We start from the raw sequence: 23,583 nt of genomic DNA, 5'->3' as shown, positions 1-23,583 counted from the left end.
CTCCGTTAAATAAGCTGTTTGTTTCCAGAAATAATAAAAACACTAGAGACGGTAAATCAACCTTCCCGTTTCGTTTAATTTCGCTACTGCTCTCTAATGATTTCACATATTAATAAGGTTGTTCAATGACATACATCTTCCAAATTGGTATGCAATGTATCCCTCTTTTGATTCCTATGTTAATTTTGAGATTATAATTGATAATGACCGAATAGCAGGAATGATTTACAACGTTACCTGGAATATTAATGAATATTTAGTAAAAGTAAATAGTCAACGCAAAAAGAAGTTTGTATGGTAAGTTGTTACTAACAACCGTTTTACGCCTAATGTCGCGATACCATAGCCAAACGTGTATGTAAAATTGAGATTCCAACAGGTGGTTAGAAAGTATTTCCATTTATTTATCATTGTGATACGGAATGTTCAGGTGCACAATAATAATTTAGTTTCAGGCTGTTAGGTAAGGTGGGCGAAATACATAGTCGTATATTGGTCGCTGTCATGCGGTTGGCCTCTTCAATATTGTTGACCAATACGTTCGATGTTTAGTTCGAGCCTTCCTACCCTTGATTTTATCTAGTTTATGACAATTATAGTAATATATCAAACAACTTTATCTTTAACTATCACCTAAAATCAGCAGTTTGTGAGTGTGTCTATAAGCTATTATCTTAAACTATGCAGTATTATCTCAAACAACTTTATCTATAACACTCGCCTAAAATCAGAAGTTTGTGAGTGTGTCTATAGGCTATTATCATAAACTATGCAGTAGTATCAACGTGAAAATACTGGTGATTTATGCTCATTTTAGCTCACCTCAGCAGAAGTGTTCAATGTGAGCAATGTGTTAAATCTTTGTCAGGCTTCCTTGGGCGTGTGTCTTGCGCCGTGTCTCGTTCGACGTTATCTTTAACGACACATGTTTCACGCAATCTAGATGAAAAAACTTTATCAGAGGCTTGACTGTATCTAGGCAGGGTTCAATTTGATAAAACTTTGTCAGAGTGTTGATCGTGACAAATCGTTTTTGAGTCTGGACCACATGCGTCCAAAACATATGACACCAGGTAAGATCTGAGGTAAAATATTTTACCATTTTAAAGACCACCTTAATGAATCTTGAGGAAATTGGTAGGAATGTGTTTTTTTTTCATTAACTCTTTAAAAAGAATGGTAAATACTGGATGATGGGACACTGTTACCTTTAATTTCCAAATATTTTTAAATCATTTTTTTATATTTTTTGTATACGCATTAATAGCACATTTCGGAGCAAAACTAATTCACCAATTCACTGCCCACATATATCATAGGTTCTAATATGCTTTGTTTTTATGGAGCTCATTTTAGATCTCATAGTTTTTCTTAAAAAAAAATAACCATTTCACAAGACTTATAAATGATACCCACTGGAACGGTATATAGTACACATCATACAATGACAATAACATCCAAATTTTAGAACAGTTTATCTATAATTTATACATAATTTATCATAACCTAGTTTATGATAAAGGCAAGTGTGAAGTGTGTTGTGGGGTTTCGGCGTATTATGTGAAAGACATCGGTGAAGATGTGATGCAAGTTCACATATCTGGTGAAGCTTTACTGTCAACTATTCCAGTACAATTTGTTTTTAAACACGTTTGCATATGCATAACTTACATATTTGTATATGCCAATTATAGGACACATCCTTGGAGTTAGCTGTAAAAAGTGAATACGCTGCGAAGTTTATTTGTTGTAAGTACACGGTTATATTATTATACATTCCGCCGGAGTTATAAACATTTAGCTTAGAATATTTTATATGTATATATACTTCAGACCACTTATGTTATTAAGTTAATGTATTGATTATACTGGTATTTCTTATGTTCTGGGGTTTTTGCCCCAACTTACTATTTATTTGATTATTATTTCGTCAATTGATTGAAATATGTGAAAAAATATTTCAAAAGGAAGAAACGGGTATATTCTGTTCAATACAACACCGCTTGTTAAGTTAACGACACGATAAAATAATGCATTAATGCTTTCGTAATCTAACCTTTTACGTCATATCCGTCCTAATACGGCAGTTCGGTTTACAATGTGACGATCTAAAAACCACTTGAAACGGTTAAATGTACATTGACTTACTTTATGCCAATAATGGACCTTCCACCTAATCAGTTGCGCATAGTTTGTTCGGCTTATTTTATTTTTTTATTTTTCCCACTCCATAGCTGTAATTTAGTTCAAATATGTATTGCATACAACATTAACAGTGCTTATACAGCAGTACATTCAAATGTACACTCATCTATGGTCAAGGCAACAAAACGAAATGAAGCAATATAATTGTGTAATAACACAGTCATATTTAAGATTTATTTTTCATATTCGTGATTCAAACATGGTTTAAAAACTATCGGCAGGACATTGGCGTAGTATAAAGTAAAGCAAGTATGATTATTAAGCTGTTTATAAACTATAAAACGTAAATAAATAATTCAACACTATTTCATTATGTATTACATTCTAAGTCAACATGTTCATGTTGTTAACATGATTCTACAAGACTAGAAGGGAACACATTAATCCGTTTTCAAAATATCAAACATCTCTGCTGATCATACATCACTGTAAACTTGACTGAACCATTCAATGATAACATATTTTATATTTTCAAGCTGTACCATATCTGAACAACTGTTAATACAAAAAAATGTAATAGCGAGGAATTAATCCCACATTTTTTCATAAGCAATATACGTTAACTCTATATGCAGAGCATAATGAATACAATCCACATATATTTCAGGTCAATGACAATTTTTATCAAAGACTTAAGAAGTTTTAGTAAGTATATGTACAGCATATTTATGTACATTTACATGTAATTACAAACGGTTGCAAGAACTGCGCTATAATTGTGAACTTTTAACAGGAAAATACCAGAACTGTAGATTACACCTATCTATAAAAAGTCCCATGCAGCTACCCGGTTTCTATTCTTTAATTTAGTCATATGTCTGATATGTGACATTTTGATATCGTATTTCATGTCACCAATTTTGAGAGATAAGCACAATTTTATATTCAATAAATTAATTTAAACATGCGTCGCATGTAACTCGGCAATATGAAGTTCAGTATGTGAGTGTTATTAACCCATATACATATAATAACACTAATATGACATTGTGCAACTGGGTTTGATTGAACATCCGTGTTCTACTTACGTATTTCCCGAATAATAATGTATTATTATTTAGTGATCCCTAGTTTATCTTATTAGCACCTTGTTGATCTTATCAACAGATCTCAAATTATTGGAGTCTGAATTCCATAACGTATTGTACATAGAGCTTTTGCTCCAATAATTGCTTTTTATATTCGAAACACACAGCATGTGATGTTAGCTTTTAAAAATATTACTTAAGTATACGGTTCCATAAAGATACTTCAAGGATCAAATGGAACTTCTTAAATGCACATTAATTATTTGATAAATGTGGAGGAACATCCAGCGCAAATGATTTTAAATTTATAGTAAATAATGAAAAGTTTTTCAACAAATACGAATTTAACTTGGTTTTACATGCCTTCCTGTCAAAATCAAACGCCTAACATATATCAGGTCAAAGATTTTTTTAATATTGTTAACGAAACAAACAATGTTTAAGCAAGATATTGCACAAGCGGAGGTTAAACAGGTATACAATAAGTTCCGTAAATCAAACCATGCATTATCATGTTAATTTTGGATCTACACACATGTTTAATTGTCCCTGTTTATGTTATCAATACACCGTTCTCATAACTTTAGTATTAATGTAACGTCTGTTTACTAAAACTGTGAAAGCTGTCGAAACTGTCATCTTGGGCAGCTTCGCCGGATATTCGATATTCTTTCATCTTATCTGGTTTCGAATTTCTTTTGAAGTACTAAAAGAGAAACAAAATATACAAAGGCTTGCGACGAAACGCCAGCCGTTGAAATCTTGGACACAGAGCGTGATACAAGGGCAAGATAAAAAAAAACGCCTACCGATAATGTCCTGGAAAAAGATGATGCAACGATGGCGAGCGACGAAACGCCAACCGTTGAAGACGTGGAAACTAAAAATGATACCATGTCGAGACACAAAACGGAAAAAGAAAGTGATAGAATGTCTAGAAAAAAAAACGCAAACCTTTGAAGAAGTTGGAAAACAAAGAGATACGATGGCAAACAACGAAACGCCTACCGTTGACACAAAAGTACCGCAAACAGTAAAAGCTACGATGGCGAGTAACGAAACGTCAAAAGTTGAAGACAAGGAAACAGAAAGAGTTCTGATAGCGAGCAACAAAATGTCAACCGATGAATTCCTTAAATTAGTATCAGTACAAATTTCGATTGCGAGCACGAAAATGCCAACCTTTCATGTCTCGGAAATAAAAAGTTCTTCGATGGCGAGCACCGAAACGTCAAATGCTGTGGTCCTGCAAACACAAAGAAGTACGGCTGCGAGCACCGCAACGACAATGGTAAAACATTTGGACGGTGCTCAATGCAATGTTGCTTATTGTCTAGAACTCGCATATCTGAGTCTTCCGGATCACCCCGATGTCGCCAAAAAGGTAAATGATTACTGCCTTTATTCAATTCATAATACATAATACTGTTAAAAACAAATAAAAAAGAATGCTTTAGTGAATATAACTTCACATAATATTCTTTGTTTGGGACTTTATTTAAGACAATAGAATCGGCAGCAGACTAATAAACTTTAATAACTATCAAGAGATAATGTTTCAAGTTTTTTCTCTGTACAATCATGGTATAAATGAATGATATGCCCGTTTTAACTATAATAATCATTTTTAAAAGTTTTTTTAATAGATATTCATTTGTATTTGCTGCAAGGATCGAATGATGGCGCACGCGGCGAGGTCCCAGCACCAGATGACATCAAGCCTGATGAAAAGAATCATAATATTTGATGATCACATCATCAGGACAATGATTCCGATATTTTTGCGTGCCATTGATTCGCAGGTATGTTACATGATGGTCTTCATTTGAAAGAAAAACGAAATTAAACAATATAAATATTTTATAATTTATTTGTATTCAAATTTGGTGGTTCATTTCAATTCATGTTCCGAAGTAGTAAATTTCATCATTTAAAATACAACTCTTTGGGACCTGTTAGCATCTACCAAAGTTGTGTGTTTTGTAATTGAGCAATAGTTTAATACATGAAGTGGAAAAAAGATGAATAACCCTACCCGCTTTGCAAATCGCTATTTCTTTTAAGGTTAGGGATAACATTTTCAGACACATTTAGTTGTAATAAAACTCTAAGGTAATGGATGCATACTTTAATGATTGGGATATAAGTATAAAGGAAATGTTGTATACTTTTGGGATTTGGATATCATTCTTCAGGAACTGATGTATACTTTTAGGAGCGGAATATCATTGTTTGCAAACTGCTGTATACTGTTAGGATTGAGATATAATTATATGAAAACGAATGTGTACTTTAATGAGCGGGAAATCATTATAAGTTAACTAATGCATTATTATTCAGATAATTGAATATGCTGAGTCCATGAAGATGGAATCGGAGGACACGCAAAAAAGGTACGCACATCTGATAGAGATCAACAAAAAAGCTTAAAGAAACCCACTGGTGCGGAGGAAATAAGTTTACTGCTTTTTTACACAGAAAATATTCGTCATTACCGAATAAAGCCGCTTCTATTCACCGATATGGATACATAGTCAAGACATCAAGGAATCACGATTTTGAATGTGTAGCAGATAAATTTCAGCCAATCGTTTTTTAAAAACGACTAAAACTTTAATAATTATGTTATTATTTCCGATCTGAATATGAAAACTTATGAAACGATTTTCACTAAAAGACGCAGCAGATGACGATTTTGCCAGTCTATACGTATATATTAGAGATCTATCTTCACTTATGACGTAAAATTTGGAGACATTCTAATTGCGACACAATTCAAACAGTCAATCTAAAATTGACGATTTTTTAATAATATATTTAATATGTAATGGAAAATATGTTTGACGGACAAGTCACTGGTGTTTATGTCTAATATTACAGTGCTTACACGTTTCTGCTCTTAAAGATCGCAATTTTAATAAATGCAACACTTACATGTCCAATTTGTCATTACGCCAAATATTGTTGCCTATTTGAACATAAAGCGTTTATGCAAGGAGGCTGTCTAGATACAAATGTTGAAAACTCTGGTTTCAAATGGAACTTATCCTTATGTTTTCAGATTAACTGCATGTAAATGGATACATATGTGTGGTAGTAATACGTTGTTGTTGTTTTTCGCTAAATGGTGTTTATTTATTTTTGCTGTTATCTTGCCAGAACGAAAATGCCAACCTTTCATTTCTCGGAAATAAAAAGTTCTACGATGGCGAGCACCGAAACGTCAATTGCTGTGGTCCTGCAAACACAAAGAAGTACGGCTGCGAGCAACGCAACGACAATGGTAAAACATTTGGACGGTGCTCAATGCAATGTTGCTTATTGTCTAGAACTCGGCTATCTGAGTCTTCCGGATCATCCCGATGTCGCCAAAAAGGTAAATGAATACTGCTTTTATTCAATTCATAATACATAAAACTGTTTAATACAAATAAAAAAGAATGCTTTGGTGAATATAACTTCACATAATATTCTTTGTTTGGGACTTTATTTCAGACAATAGAATCGGCAGCAGACTAATAAACTTTAATAACTATCAAGAGATAATGTTTCAAGTTTCTTCTCTGTACAATCATGGTATAAATGAATGATATGCCCGTTTTAACTATAATTTTCATCTTTAAAAGTCTTTTTACTAGATATTTATTTGTATTTGCTGCAAGGTTCGAATGATGGCGCACGCGGCGAGGTACCAGCACCAGATGACATCAAGCCTGATGAAAAAATTCATGATATTTGCTGATCACAACATCAAAACAACGATTCCAATAATTTTGCGTGCCATTGATTCGCAGGCATGTTACATGATGGTCTGAATTTAAAAGAAAAACGAAATTAAACAATATAAATATTTTATAATTTATATGTTTTCAAATTTGGTGGTTCATGTCAATTCATGTTCCGAAGTTGTAAATTTCTTCATTTAAAATACAACTTTTTGGGACTTGTTAGAATCTAACAAAGTTGTGTGTTTTGTATTTGAGCAATAGTTTAATGCATGAAGTGGAAAAAAGATGAATAACCCTACCCGCTTTGCGAATCGCTATTTCTTTTAAGGTTAGGGATAAAATTTTAAGACACATTTAGTTTTAAGTACACTCTAAGGTAATGGATGCATACTTTTATGATTGGGATATAAGTATATGGGGAATGTTGTATACTTTTGGGATTTGGATATCATTCTTCAGGAAGTTATGTATTCTTTAAGAAGCGGAATATCATTGTTTGCAAACTGCTGTATACTGTTAGGATTGAGATATAATTATATGAAAACGAATGTGTACTTAAATGAGCGGGAAATCATTATAAGTTAATTAATGCATACTGTAAGGATTTATATAACATTATTAGGAAACTCATATATACATTCAGGAAAAGTATATCATTATTAGGTAATTGATGTATAATGTTATGATTGAGATATCATTATCAGAAAACTGATGTTTACTTTAAGGAGCGGCATAGCATTATAAGAAAACTAATGTTTACTTTTAGAAGCGGCATATCATTATTAGAAAACTAATATTTACTTTTAGGAGCGGCATATCATTATAAGAAAACTGATGTTTACTTTTAGGAGCGGCATATCATTATAAGAAAACTGATGTTTACTTTAAGGATCGGGATATCATTTAAGGAAACTGATGGATACTTTTTAGGGGCGGGATATCATTATAAGAAATATATATATACTTTTAGGTGCGAGATATCAGTTTAGGTTAATGAGACTGATGCATACTTTTAGGGGCGGGATATCATGAGTAGGAAACTGATGTATACTTTTAGGGGCGGGATATCAATATTAGGAAACTGATGGATACTTTTAGTTGCGAGATATAAGTTTAGTTTTATGAGACTGGTGCATACTTTTAGGGGCGGGATATCATGAGTAGGAAACTGATGTATACTTTTAGGGGCGGGATATCAATATTAGGAAACTGATGGATACTTTTAGGTGCGAAATATCAGTTTAGTTTTATGAGACTGGTGCATACTTTTAGGGGCGGGATATCATGAGTAGGAAACTGATGTATACTTTTAGGGGCGGGGTATCAATATTAGGAAACTGATGGATACGTTAAGGATAGTATTAATGGAGCTCATGCACATTACGGTAATGGGTGTTTCTATTTTAGGAACGGCAAAAAATTATTTGCGTTTTTCGTCAGATAATTGAATATGCTGAGTCCATGAAGAAGGAATCGGAGGACACGCAAAAAAGGTACGCACATCTGATAGAGATCAACAAAAATGCATTAACGAAACCCACTGGTGCGGAGGAAATAAGTTTACTGCTTTTTTACACAGAAAATATTCGTCATTACCGAATATAGCCGCTTCTATTCACCGATATGGATACATAATCAAGACATCAAGGAATCACGATTTTGAATGTGTAACAGATAAATTTCAGCCAATTGTTGTTTAAAAACGACTAAAACTTTAATAATTATGTTATTATTTCCGATCTGAATATGAAAACTTATGAAACGATTTTCACTAAAAGACGCAGCAGATGACGATTTTGCCAGTCTATACGTATACATTAGAGATCTACCTTCACTTATGACGTAAAATTTGGAGACATTCTAATTGCGACACAATTCAAACAGTCAATCTTAAATTGTCGATTTTTTTAAATAATATATTTAATATGTTATGGACAATATGCTTTGTGTTTATGTCTAATATTACAGTTCTTACACGTTTCTGCACTTAAAGATCGCAATTTTAATAAATGCAACACTTACATGTCCAATTTGGCACAACGCCAAATAGTGTTGCCTATTTTAACATAAATCGTTTATGCAAGGAGGCTTTCTAGATACACATGTTGAAAAGTCTGGTTTCGAATTGAAATTATCCTAATGTTTTCAGTTTAACTGCATGTAAATGGATACATATGTGTGGTAGTAATACGTTGTTGTTTTTTCGCTAAACGGTGGTTATTTATTTTTGCTGTTATTTTGCGAGCACGAAAATGCCAATTTTTCATTTCTCGGAAATAAAAAGTTCTACGATGGCGAGCACCGAAACGTCAATTGTTGTGTTCCTGCAAACACAAAGAAGTACGGCTGCGAGCACCGCAACGACAATGGTAAACTATTTGGACGGTGCTCAATGCAATGTTGCTTATTGTCTAGAACGCGCCTTTCTGAGTCTTCCGGATCACCCCGATGTCGCCAAAAGGTAAATGATTACTGCCTTTATTCAATTCATAATACATAATACTGTTAAAAACAAATAAAAAAGAATGCTTTAGTGAATATAACTTCACATAATATTCTTTGTTTGGGACTTTATTTAAGACAATAGAATCGGCAGCAGACTAATAAACTTTAATAACTATCAAGAGATAATGTTTCAAGTTTTTTCTCTGTACAATCATGGTATAAATGAATGATATGCCCGTTTAAACTTTAATTGTCATCTTTAAATGTTTTTGTTTACTAAATATTTATTTGTATTTGCTGCAAGGTTCGAATGATGGCGCACGCGGCGAGGTCCCAGCACCAGAAGACATCAAGCCTGATGAAAAAATTCATGATATTTGCTGATCACATCATCAAGACAATGATTCCGATAATTTTGCGTGCCATTGATTCGCAGGCATGTTACATGATGGTCTGCATTTAAAAGAAAAACGAAATTAAACAATATAAATATTTTATAATTTATATGTATTCAAATTTGGTGGTTCATTTCAATTCATGTTCCAAAGTTGTAAATTTCTTCATTTAAAATACAACTTTTTGGGACTTGTTAGCATCTAACAAAGTTGTGTGTTTTGTAATTGAGCAATAGTTTAATGCATGAAGTGGAAAAAAGATGAATAACCCTACCCGCTTTGCGAATCGCTATTTCTTTTAAGGTTAGGGATAACATTTCAAGACACAATTAGTTTTAATTAAACTTTAAGGTAATGGATACATACTTTAATGATTGGGATATAAGTATAAGGGAAATGTTGTATACTTTTGGGATTTGGATATTATTCTTCAGGAACTGATGTATACTTTTACGAGCGGAATATCATTGTTTGCAAACTGCTGTATACTGTTAGGATTGAGATATAATTATATGAAAACGAATGTGTACTTTAATGAGTGGGAAATCATTATAAGTTAACTAATGCATACTGTAAGGATTTATATAACATTATTAGGAAACTCATATATACATTCAGGAAAATTATATCATTATTAGGTTATTGATGTATAATGTTATGATTGAGATATCATTATCAGAAAACTGATGTTTACTTTTAGGAGCGGCATAGCATTATAAGAAAACTAATGTTTACTTTTAGAAGCGGCATATCATTATTAGAAAACTGATGTTTACTTTAAGGATCGGGATATCATTTAAGGAAACTGATGGATACTTTTAGGGGCGGGATATAATTATAAGGAAACTGATGTATACTTTTAGGTGCGAGATATCAGTTTAGTTTTATGAGACTGGTGCATACTTTTAGGGGCGGGATATCATGAGTAGGAAACTGATGTATACTTTTAGGGGCGGGATATCAATATTAAGAAACTGATGGATACTTTTAGGTGCGAAATATCAGTTTAGTTTTATGAGACTGGTGCATACTTTTAGGGGCGGGATATCATGAGTAGGAAACTGATGTATACTTTTAGGGGCGGGATATCAATATTAGGAAACTGATGGATACTTTTAGGTGCGAGATATCAGTTTAGTTTTATGAGACTGATGCATACTTTTAGGGGCGGGATATCAATATTAGGAAACTGATGGATACGTTAATGATAGTATTAATGAAACTCATGCACATTACGGTTATTGGTGTTTCTATTTTAGGAACGGCGAATAATTATTCGCGTTTTTTGTCAGATAATTGAATATGCTGAGTCCATGAAAAAGGAATCGGAGGACACGCAAAAAAGGTACGCACATCTGATAGAGATCAACAAAAAAGCTTAAAGAATCCCACTGGTGCGGAGGAAATAAGTTTACTGCTTTTTTACACAGAAAATATTCGTAATTACCGAATATAGCCGCTTTATTCACCGATATGGATACATAGTCAAGACATCAAAGAATCACGATTTTGAATGTGTAACAGATAAATTTCAGCCAATTGTTGTTAAAAAATGACTAAAACTTTAATAATTATGTTATTATTTCCGATCTGAATATGAAAACTAATTGAACGTTTTTCACTAAAAGACGCAGCAGATGATGATTTTGCCAGTCTATACGTATACATTAGAGATCTACCTTCACTTATGACGTAAAATTTGGAGACATTCTAATTGCGACACAATTCAAACAGTCAATCTAAAATTGTCGATTTTTTAATAATATATTTAATATGTAATGGACAATATGCTTGACAGACAAGTCAACCTGGTGTTTATATCTAAAATTACAGTTCTTACACGTTTCTGCTCTTAAAGATCGCAATTTTAATAAATGCAACACTTACATGTCCAATTTGGCACAACGCCAAATAGTTTTGCCTATTTTAACATAAATCGTTTATGTAAGGAGGCTTTCTACACATGTTGAAAACCCTGGTTTCAAATGGAAATTATCCTAATGTTTTCAGTTTAACTGCATGTAAATGGATACATATGTGTGGTAGTTATACGTTGTTGTTTTTTCCGCTAAATGGTGTTTATTTATTTTTGCTGTTATTTGCATCAGAATTGTGCTTCACTATTTACTGTCTATGTACTGTTTTAACAGTACTGTTGTTTTTTTCATGTATCAATTGCTATTCGACTTTTACGCTAAATAACGTTATGTTATCGCTCAACAACAGTTCCAATATTTGCATATATTTTATATTCTGATGAAGGAGTTAGAAAATCGTTGTTAAATTAATGTTTGCACAACACAAATGTTGTTTTTTGGCTTTTCTTAATTAAAGAAAACACTACGATGGAATCAAGAGAAACAGGACCGAATATTCGCTATATATGTGTTTTTGATTATTCAGGATATTGTGTTTTTAATTGAAGTGGAGGTCGACCTCTGGACCTCGCTATAACATATTGTTCCTTGGCACAACACATTACATTTACCTTTCAACACTTGAAGTGGTCGACGTCTATACATATAAAATCAACATTTGTATTGGGATTTGTGATAGAAGTTATTATATCTGCATATCAAGAAAACATTTTTTTAATGTGTATATTTGTAGCTACCTCCTTCTTCAATTGGAGGTTAAAACATGCATTAGGTCCGTAACAGAACGAAACAACTACATCGAAGAAAAAATCAAGCAATTAAAAAAGGAACTGGAAAACGAAGAACAGAAGGACATGGTTGCTGTGGAAAAGAAACATCTCGAAGAACAAAAGAAAAAGTTGGAATCATTGAATGAAGAGAGAAATCGGAAACTTCAAGTTGCCGGTAATTATGATAAAACGTTCAATAGATATCCATGAAATTAACTAAAGTTCGTACAATATTAAAAGGGCTTAAGTCAGTGCATTCAACATTTCCTCAATACAGCTATTCTGTCTTTTTTAAGGGGAAAAATAATGATTGTATAGCTAGCTGCATTGCATTAAAGGAATACATTTTGATGAAGATATCTTTTTACATTTTGTGTTACTTGATTATGGGCAGAACTCTTTCAGAGGAGCAAGATCACGCTTACGCTTTCGTTAAGAATTGGATCAACAAGAAGATCAAAAGGGTAAGTAATATTCCCTACGTCATTTCAATCACTTAATATATTTATACATGTTTGCTTAATGTATGTAAATGATTGTGTATAGCTTGCAAACGCTCATAACAGATGTATGTTAATTAAGGTTTAAACATATAAACAAGAGTACACAACAAATCTGCATGGTTGATACTGAGGAAAACATACTTATTACAATAAGTAATTCTTGTTCTAGTTTTGGATACAGTATTGTGAAGCGAACGTTATATTTTAAATGCCTATGTTATATAATTGTCCAGTTTCAGTCTGTAAATGTTACAGATTAAGAACACAAAGCGGTTATTCTGTCATGGAAAACGTCACTCACTCTTGTGGCAAATTTTGCACTTGAATCGGCCGTCGTTGCTTCAAATTATTGCATATTCTTAAATGCCTTTAAAATATATTATTTTAGACGACCAGCTCGTGGTATATTGCATGTTTATCTATTGTGTATATTGAATCCAAACTTGTCGAATGATAACTTTTTATTAGAAGACACTGAAACACAACTGCACTTATAATGCTCGGATTAGCTCAAAGTGACACTGGCATAATACTTAACAACGAGGATGCACTTTGGGTTCACCTTACTATAAAATGCTTTTTAACTTGTACACTGTTTATGATACGTTTGCTGTTTGTTCCTTAAATTCTATGGAGCTCATGACGGGAACCAAATCAACAGAAGATTGTAGAATACAGAAAGAACTTCGTAGTGTCATTAAGCGCCTGAATGAGCTTAAAGAGAAAGACAATAAACAGCTGCAAAAAAAGAAAGAACTCAGAAATTTGAAAGGTATAAGGGACTGTTGTTTCTACAAGCAATGCAACTGATGTACGTTTATGGAGATTTACCTAACTGAACTACTGGTTTACTTTTCGAATCAGATCCATTTGCTTATTAAGCAAAGTATTCCACACTATGTACAATTCAAAACGGGGATGTTATGCAATTATGCTTTCAAAATATGTTCTTGAACAATTTCCGTCGAATACATTGCAATTAAACGACATATTGAAAAAAAACTTTGATGATCGAATCATTGTGGCATGTGTTTTATTAATTTCGTATGGTAATGTAAACTAAACTTGTGTTAGTACAACCTGATTGTTAACCTCTTCATTACAGCTGGCCTGTGCAATGTCGAAAGTCTGCGTCATGCCATTATCTATCTCAAAGACGTAGACGGTCAGCTCAAGAGAATCATTCAGTTATGGGAGAACACAGCTACTACACTCAGGTCATGGAAAGTGAACCTAAAGGAAATAGAAATCATGGAATACGCAGAACAGTTGAAGAAGTCTACGATGTATTTCGAAAAGGTCCGTGTGATGTTATTTGATGTTATTTATTTTCATGTTTTGCAATATTTAAAATCCAGAGATGAGTAATATTTTAAGTATCTGTAATCGAATTATAAAAATATCGTATTCGCTTATTTTGACTTGACTATTTAAGTGAAATGGTGACATAAATTCTTTAATTTTAATACCATATTCTGGATGATATAATTACATGATAATTATATTAATTTGTTGACGTCTTTTCAACGACAGCACTGCCTAATATTTGGCACAATATTCCGCAACTATGTCAAAGAAAGTCACTACAAAATCACGGAGCTCTACAATTTCCTGTCATGCTCTATATACCACTCGTCCGATTCCGAAAGAACGGCGACTCCGTGGGCTCCGATTTCTTCTGTTTTAAACTGAATGAAGCCTTAATGAGAAACTATTGATAGAAATCGCAAGTGTACAATATCATATGTTATTTAGTAACCGATTATGTCAAAGTATGTGTATTTTTTTACATTTTACCTGGAATCGAAAGATACTTTTACAATGTATTTAATGCATAAATGTTGAGTGTATTTACGATCTTAAATCGAAATGCATACATATATTACTACAAACCGGTAAATTGTAACGCCTATTATGTTTATTTTTTATACAAGTAAAGTTGTTTAGGGCAATCGTTGCAATACAAACCGTTATTATAACTAAAACAGTTGCGGCTGCAAAATCAGAAACTCCAATATATAAAAACTAAAGGACTATGTTCACTTAGGGTCGAAAATGGCCCTATGGAATTTATAAACAAAAATTACCTGAAATAATTATTTAATGTGTGTAGTTTTGAAAAACATATATTAAAACCGTTACAACATATATGGTATGGTTGCCATGGCAACACATTCACACATACCCATTTTTACATAATAAGTGAGTAATGCTACATGTATCCATTATTTAAGTATGTTAATTAGCAATATTAAGAACAATACATAGTATTGCCAATACAAGTAATTTGCATTCTAAAACCTCCGTTTACATGGTAACCATTTTTTTGCTGAGACAAATACATATTCATTGAGTTGTCGATACTTAACATTTATCAATTGGCAATTTTCAAGCGCAGTCATTATACTCTCATGAATATATCAATAAATATGGCTGTTGCTGCATCAACTGTTAATATTAAACTTAGTAAATATAAAAACCAATATTGCGCTTATAAACGCCATTGTTCATGTGCAGTAACACGACAAGTTACAAACTCAAAACTTTATAAACGGTCAACAAAGATACAGTCGTCCCTTGCACTAAAAAACAACAACATACTGTTAACAAAGTTGATGTGAAAATAAACATTATAACATGGTTGCTATAGTAACTTTATCCACTGAAATACATGTCAAGAAAGGTTTTCTAAGATACTTTCTTAGATGCTTATTGACAGGCCGTCTCTGGCGAACTTTAAGTTTGCATCTGAAAACTATGCACTTGGACTGATGCATCGGATGATCCTGCAATAAAACATATTTAAAATATAAACAATACATCCCTATCAGTATTTATCATAAAAGGAGCTGTAATAAGTGTTTTATAAAATGGCATTATAAATGTAATATAACATGAAATGAATTTACAAATCTCGTGTACCTTGATTTTATTTCAAACTACATGATTAGTTTAATAAAATAAGAGAGTTTACACTTAATTAACACTTATTAATTGTGTTTTGTATAGCTTAAAAATGCGAGTTAATGTCAAATAAAAATAAAATTGGAAAAAATTACCTGCCGCAGGTGAGTATTGGTCCACGATCGCCAACGTGGTACGCCACTAATTATACCACTACGTCATGGTCTCTTTCAAAATTCACTCGAAATATAACGCTACTATTTATGGCTGAAAGAAAAAGGAAAACGATAAAACGTACTTATTTTCCTTTAAACACGTTATTTTTTCCTTTAAACATGTTATTTTACATTTCGCAAACTAATTTAATATATTTTCATTACTTTAAAGCCAAGAAATCGGCATATATTTAAGCGTAACACAGAAACTATCATCCTACCGCAACCCAAATTCGACGACACCTAAATTCGACGATGTTCTATTTGCATTGATTAAATGGATGATTATTGTCTTGGAATAATTTCAAAGTCATACAGCCGAGTTTAAAATTATTATTTTGTGCTATTAAACATTTCTTTATTTCTTTCATTATTTGCTAAATATTGCTTCATGTAACCGTTACATCGTCGAATTTGGGTCACACTGGGATATCTGTCGTCTTCAACGATACGCAACGCAATAAAAAAACATTGTTATTTACAACTAGATCAATGGATTGAAATATTTAGGAGCTTTAATAATTCGACCCCAATAAAATGTATGAAAAAAAATGTTTTCTTTATTGTCTCATCGCGGTGAATTCAAGAAATCACGCAAAGTTAAACAGTTGCTAACAACGCGGTAAACAATAGTCAGTACAGTACTCTGTTAATCACGGACTAGTAGAGTTGTTTCCCGTGAAAATGATTATATCGGATAGTTATTCTCAGGAACAATCAAAGCGCCGTAGGCACTGAAGGCCTGGGGCTAGATTTAGTGTGCTTGGGAAGAAGTTTAGTTCTTTAAAAAAGATAGTTCGACTATGTACATAGATGTCAATATCTTTATACATAGTCAAACTATATTTTTTTAAGAAGACGTTTTGACGGAAGTTTTTTATTGATTTAGTATGTGTATGCATTATTATATACAGGTTTATAAAAATCAAGGCTGCAGCTGCATTTTTCAAAAAGTCACAATGGATAGTCGATCATTAAGTCATGGCCATCCTACATAGGCGGTGAAGATATTTGGCTGGGAACAAGATTATGACCCATCTGGGTCTGTCACTTTTTGTGTGTCATAAATGCTGAATGCCCGTTTTGGATGAAATGACGTCCTTATTCAACCAGTATCGGTACATGTTATGCTGATCAGTTTGTGTTGATAATATCTCCATTGATCGCGTATCTGGATGAACATAATTAATTTCAAAGTACGGAATTAATTGTACTAATATTATTCCGTAAATATTCATGGTTGCCATGGAAACAAAAAAAATCTTTTTTTCATATTTATTACTATTTTAAAGAATTTAAGCCAAAAAAAGCACAGAAAATCAACAAAATATGTTCTGGACAAATATAGAACATCATTAACATGTTTATTATAAACATAAATACATTTTCTGGAAAAAGGTGTGTATTCAGAAATTGAACATTTTGTACAGCTATGAGCTTAAAACGAATAACTCCTCATGATACAATTTGTGTTGTGTGTCTGTACTGCCACACATTATTTTGTTTATTTAGCAATTCAATTTTGTTCCATGATTGATAAAATTAAGTAGACAAAATACATTAAGTTAACAGTTGCTATGGAAACAGTAATTTGTGGATTGCATATACATGCTGTTTGTGATCAACAATGTATTTGAAGTTTATCAATTATTAATCTTCGCATAAGTGTCAAACCCAAATTCACTAGTGCATTTCATACGTAGAGATTCAAAAACATGATTTTCAACTAAAACAAAATTAAAGCAATAAGCACTACATATTTAATGGCACACTTTACTAATTAACTAACTATAGATTGAACTTTAAACACCAAAATATTCATTTACATGTAAAAATAAATCATATACAAACATGACATGAACACATACGTTAACATCACATATCTTGGTGTTTAAATGAACTTCAACAGTATTAGTGATATTATTTTAAGACCACAATATTAACAGGCATACAATGCAATGTATTTCTTATCGTGTAAAGAATATTTTATAGTTAGATCACTATGAATGAGTTGTTTATCATTAATCAAATAAATGTGTCCACACGACACGGGTGCCCCCAACTGTAACTTTGTCACTACATAAAAGCATAAGTGTGTAAATGTTTTTGAGATATACATCGCCTTTATTTTATTTAACTATTAGTTTGCAACATAACAGGTGTTCAATATTTAAATTTTGTTTGTTACATATGTCATCTGCTGCAGTTTGTAGATGGGTTTTTTTCTGCCAATCCTTTGCATGCATGTTCGAACTTGGCCTAGAGACCATCTAGATAAAACCTGTAAACAAGTTTGGTGAAGATCAGATGAAAACTACTTGAATTAGAGAGCGGACACCAAGCTGAATGTTTAAAACGCACTTAGTGACCCAGTGAACTAGTTTTTTGCCCGGCATGCCCCATGTTCACTCTTGGCATAGACATTATATAGATACAACTTCTGACAAAGTTTGGGAAAGATCGGATGAAAACTACTTGAATTAGAGAGCGGACACCATGCTGAATGTTTGAAACGCACTTAGTGACCCTTTGACAAAGTTTTTGGCCCGGCATGACCCATGTTCGTCTTGACCTAGACATTATCCGGATGCAACTTCTGACCAAGTTTGGAGATCGGATTAGAACTACTTGTACTTGAATTAGAGAGTGAACACGAAAAGTGTTACGGAGGACAGACAGACTGACAGACGGACAGTGCGAAAACTATATGCCGCCCGTTGGGGGCATACAATATATTTTCATGTATCTGACATGGTGTGCAGAAACAACAAAAATGTAAAAAAAATATTCCCTTCTCATACTTAATATATTACCTATGGATGACAGACTGATTGGAAAAACAACACACGATACACATTGTTGATATTTTGTAATCAAATTCATGCACATCAATAAAATAGTATTGTATTTATTCTTTGAAGAAAAATCACCTGTTAAGTCTGAATTAAAAAATCTTATCTGTTAAAAATGTCAATCACAACACAACATGAACACAATATATTGTCCATATTATCATCCACACACAGTCCAGACTGTCAGTAAACTTGGTAAGCTCAGGTTGCATCAGGATTTGCCTAATTCACTTGTAAAGATCTGCAATAATTAAAATAAAAATGACTGATTAGAAACCTTTAACAAACACATAAAAAATACACAGGTATCACCAGTAGGCTTGTCAACAATTTATTGAAATTGAATACCATGTTATGTTTAAGTTTTGCCTTAATGCTTGTTTAACTTACTTTATGTGAAAATAACACAAGAAATATTATTAAAATTGTATAATCAAGATGACAAAAAGATTATTGCTTGGTACATTATACAATCTGAACCCTCAATATATGCATAGTGAACAGTATATTGTCAATGTTTAATATTAAAAAATAGTCTCCATACTTAACACCATAAAGGTAAACCATCTGTGTTGGGAGAATAAAGCGCATCCCAGTTAACATTTTCACGGATTTCTTTTTAAATATTTCACTATTTTAAATGGGATAAAGTCGAGAGCCGGCTGATTCGTGAGAGTTTTCTAAAGGTATCATGATTTTTTTTAAACAAATCAGTATTTTTTCAGTAATGTGCAATGACGCTTTTGAACGGTTAGAAAATGTCGGATCAGTGTTGGGACTTCATATTACAAACGCGCGATTGCACTTTACTGAAAATTACTTATTTGTTAAAAAAAATCCAAATTCTATTGAACACTCGCACGAATGAGCGAGCTCTCGACTTTATCCTATTACAGATGGTGAAATAATTTAAAAAGTCATCCTTAAAAATGTTATCTGGGTCGCGCCTTATTATCCCAACACAGATCTTAAAGTTACATGGTATACATGCAGGTGCAGTGTAAACAATGCAAGGTGTAAATCATATCAAACCTGCTATTTAGCAGCACATCATTTAGTGTTCGCACTCCACTTTTGCCCAATCTGTTTTTCATGAGGTGGATTTGGCACATCCATCTTTTAGCCCTTTATCATGATAGTTCATCATTGAAACTACCAGGTAGTAGGTTCTGCCCCTGAATAAATAAAATATAGCAAAATAGTTATGTATGATAGTGTTATATTTAAAAATAATATATGACAATGAAAACAAAGGTCTGCTGAAGTATTGAATCTCAAAACAATCTTAACGATATTCCGATTGTCCAGAAACATATTTACTGAGAACATTTAATCAATTTTCTTAAGCTGCAACCTCTTGGTCATGTCTGACAATTCATTGAAAATATAAAGTTTCAAAAGCATTACCACATATTTGTGTAGTTGGTCGTGCTTTATGAGAAAGATATTTTTTCTTTCTACTTTCTTTATTTATTGTTATGAATCTTAGATCATCATTGCTTTCATGTTAAACTTGATCATGAACACAACCATTAATATTGACATCCAAAACTATCAATTGTGACAAAAATAGAAACATTTAAATATATACCAATAAAAATAATCAAATATACATTGTAATTAAACACATTCCTGACATATGCATAAATGCTATCATTTCGCATGGAATTGTCATCGCTAACCAGTCATTGCGAGATAGCACAAAGATTTGCAACATAAATTTGATATTAGTTTTTAATACAACCTTGCTCAGTGCACAGTCTGTTAAATGTAATACAATACTTTTAAGTTCATAAAATGAAAGTAGAATACGTCTAAGTGAATATATGCCCGTAAATTGTTCAACGAAATGTTAATATTGTCATTATAGAAAAGTTCAACAACAAATGAGAAATTGAGAAGTGTTTAAGATTTTGACAACTACCTAGGCAAACAGACACATAAACAGCGTCTAAAATCGTCGTTATGACCGCCAAAACGGCTCATAAAAACATCATGATTGGTGTAATAGATTCATTAAACATGTAATTCCATCCTTCAAGACCAACTTTGATTTTTTTTAATGTGAAATCTGTATCTGTATCTATACGTTGAAGATCCCGACTTGCGGGTTTTATTCAACGGGCTGAGAGAGCGCATTATGTTGCACGGTAGTTTTGTAGAACGTTTTTGAAAGACTCTACGGTGTCCTTCTGCACCACACTGTCTGGGAGGTGGTTCCAGTGAATAGCTGTGTCCGCAAAGAGGTAGTTTCTATATTGTATAGCTTTGCTATCTGGGATTTGTAGGCCTTTTGAGTTGTTGCAAACTTGACTGTTTACGAAATTTGTTGCTATATGGTCCGAAAAGGTTTTTGCTTAAATTTTGCGTTTAGGTTTAGAGAATTTTAGTAATTTGTCAGGTGGAAGTGACGGTACCAACCCCTCAACCACCTTGTACATAAGGATGAGGCGAAGACTGATCCTTCTTTCCTTGAGCTCTTCCAACTTGAGGTCATATTTCATGCTTGTAACTGCACCGGGGCTTCTGTTGTTATAGTCTTTCTTTATGAACCTAGCTGCTCTGTTCTGTAGTATTTCCAGTTTGTCAATGTCAATGAGAAAAACAAATAAAAAACTTATTTTTATTTACCTTTGTCAAAAACCAGGAAGTTTATCCGAAAATTGTCACTGTCGACTGTGCCCTACTGTATTCATTGTTATTAAAGCTGAGGTTAATTTAAACCATGTAAAAATCAAGAGAAAATACGGAAAATTAAAGTTCCACTGACTTATTTTTATTGGTTTGAATTATAGTTCAAAGTTAATGGCAAACAAGTTGCTATTGTTTCGACAAAGTCCGCGAAACGGTAGTTAGAGACAGTCAAGTGAGCAACTTATTCTCGAAAGAATATGTAAACAATGAAAACTATGTCGTAGCCAATGCTGAGCAATTTTGATTCAATAATAGTTTTTTACATGTATTAAAGTTCAAAGTAAAACTATTAGTAATGGCAAACAAGTTGCTCTTGTTTTGACAAACTCCGCGAAACGGTAGGAGAGACCGTACAGTGAGGAACTTATTCTCGCATGAATATGTAAACAATAAAAACTATGTCGTAGCCAATGCTTAACAATTTTGATTCAATAATATGTTTTTACACTTTGTATGACACTGTCATGTTATATAGTGATGTTCTGTATTTACAAGCCGGGTTATTGAGATCTGCAAAGAACTACTTTTATTGCGCACGCACTTGTAAGTGGTAAATCAGAGTTATACAAATTTGGTTTTGGCAGCCAGCCAAGTCAGCTCGTCTCAGAAATCGGTATCAGTACTATGGCCAAAAATCAGTGACCAAAATAAACATGTGTCGATTAGACTGATTTTTTTGGAAAAGAACAACATTTATAATAATGGTTAGTGTACACTTAAATTGGTAATAATTCTTGTTTTCGTTTGAAGCGGCGGATTTAAAAGCATAATAAGCAGTGACAATTTTCAAATGTTTTAAATATGTTCCGCAAATTGCGACACCTTCAAACTTAACCTAAGCCTATTTAAAGAAGTAACAGTATAGGTTAAATGAACGAAATATCTTGATGTCGCATTTGGCGGAACACATTTTTTATAGCTTTAACATGTAGCATTTTTGCTAAAAAACGGATTTTTTTGCATTCTGCCAAAAATCAATCATGTTCATATTGGTCAAACGACGACGTACACAAAAAGTTTCTGTATTTATTGTATGAACGAATGTTAGACAACATAAAAACAGTATCAAATACTGCATTTCATTGCATTTTATTTTTCCGAAAATACACGGCCAAATAGGCACTTTTGTGAATTAGTCCAACTACTTGTATATTTACTTCAAAGCATCATTTTTTTTAAACAACAATTTAATATGTAAGATCGTATAAAGGCCCTTGTATAAGGTGATCACTGATAAGAAAAGCCTTTTGGATCACACATGCATATTTGTTTTTGGGTTATAATTCATATAAGTTATGTGTTTGGTGTTTTATTCTCGGCGAAGAACAATGATCAGCAAGACATTCAACCTGTTTAATGCCAAGGTACCCATTTATTTGTATCGTTTAAAAAGTTTGATGCATTTGCAGAAACAGTAAGAACTGTTCATTACCGATCACAATATTTCAGATGTTGTTTGTGATAATGTTCAATGGAGGATATTGCATAACTGCTATGCAGTGTGTTTAAATACGTAATGCCGTCATAATATTAAGTCATAACACATATCTTTTTGTTTTTTATTAAATCGTGTGTTTGCATTATATTCATTGATAAAAGCATGTTAATGCTTATAATTAGTTTAAGAAGCGACGACAAGTAAAATCATTTCCACACTTGACGGTACTTTGTAGTTAAAGCTAAGTAAAACTTAATATTACTTTAACGTTTTAGTTATGATCAATTTTATGATATAAATTTTGAATTTTTATTATAATTAATAAATTGCTCTTTATATCGACACACACAATTTATTGAAATTTAATGACATACACAAACAAGAAAATACTTGTATGCAAGTGTTAAATTGTCAATAATAATAAAATGTAATCAGTGAGAAACCCAGAAAGCATTTTAGAGTATCGAATTGTTTATACCAACATGTCATAAATACTTGTTACTTTAAGGAGTAGTATGTGATTGTATTT

The 23,583-nt window shown here is 32.6% G+C and overlaps 1 protein-coding gene across 4 annotated transcripts; it reads left to right on the top strand.

Moving 5' to 3' along the window:
- The first annotated feature begins 1,528 nt into the window (after window positions 1–1,528).
- On the top strand, window positions 1,529–15,931 carry LOC127848572 (uncharacterized). Of its 4 annotated transcripts, XM_052381108.1 has the most exons (16): window positions 1,529–1,749; window positions 2,813–2,850; window positions 3,938–4,617; window positions 4,904–5,035; window positions 5,574–5,626; window positions 6,393–6,609; window positions 6,896–7,027; window positions 8,369–8,453; window positions 9,244–9,422; window positions 9,711–9,842; window positions 11,061–11,146; window positions 12,412–12,623; window positions 12,854–12,912; window positions 13,588–13,723; window positions 14,057–14,250; window positions 14,485–15,931. In XM_052381108.1, the coding sequence occupies exons 2-16, from the start codon at window positions 2,817–2,819 to the stop codon at window positions 14,641–14,643; spliced, it is 2,490 nt and encodes an 829-aa protein (XP_052237068.1). In that variant the 5' UTR covers window positions 1,529–1,749; window positions 2,813–2,816; the 3' UTR covers window positions 14,644–15,931. The 4 variants fall into 4 exon arrangements, with proteins under 4 accessions (XP_052237068.1, XP_052237072.1, XP_052237070.1 ...); XM_052381112.1 differs by lacking the exons at window positions 5,574–5,626; window positions 6,393–6,609; window positions 6,896–7,027 and having other exon boundaries at window positions 1,530–1,749; window positions 8,369–8,454; window positions 9,246–9,421; window positions 9,709–9,842; XM_052381110.1 differs by lacking the exons at window positions 6,896–7,027; window positions 8,369–8,453; window positions 9,244–9,422 and having other exon boundaries at window positions 1,530–1,749.
- Window positions 15,932–23,583: the final 7,652 nt, after the last annotated feature.

This window comes from Dreissena polymorpha, chromosome 10 (assembly GCF_020536995.1).
Source record: "Dreissena polymorpha isolate Duluth1 chromosome 10, UMN_Dpol_1.0, whole genome shotgun sequence".
Taxonomy (NCBI): domain Eukaryota; kingdom Metazoa; phylum Mollusca; class Bivalvia; order Myida; family Dreissenidae; genus Dreissena; species Dreissena polymorpha.
This window is presented reverse-complemented; position numbering and strand designations above follow the sequence as displayed.

What these genes read in the sequence shown, in the direction of transcription:
- LOC127848572 (XM_052381108.1), top strand. Translation starts at nt 2,817, where the DNA reads ATGACAATTTTTATCAAAGACTTAAGAAGTTTTA. An exon ending in CAAAGACTTAAGAAGTTTTA is followed by an intron (nt 2,851 to 3,937) that starts GTAAGTATATGT and finishes TTTCTTTTGAAG; the next exon opens with TACTAAAAGAGAAACAAAAT. An exon ending in CACCCCGATGTCGCCAAAAG is followed by an intron (nt 9,423 to 9,710) that starts GTAAATGATTAC and finishes ATTTGCTGCAAG; the next exon opens with GTTCGAATGATGGCGCACGC.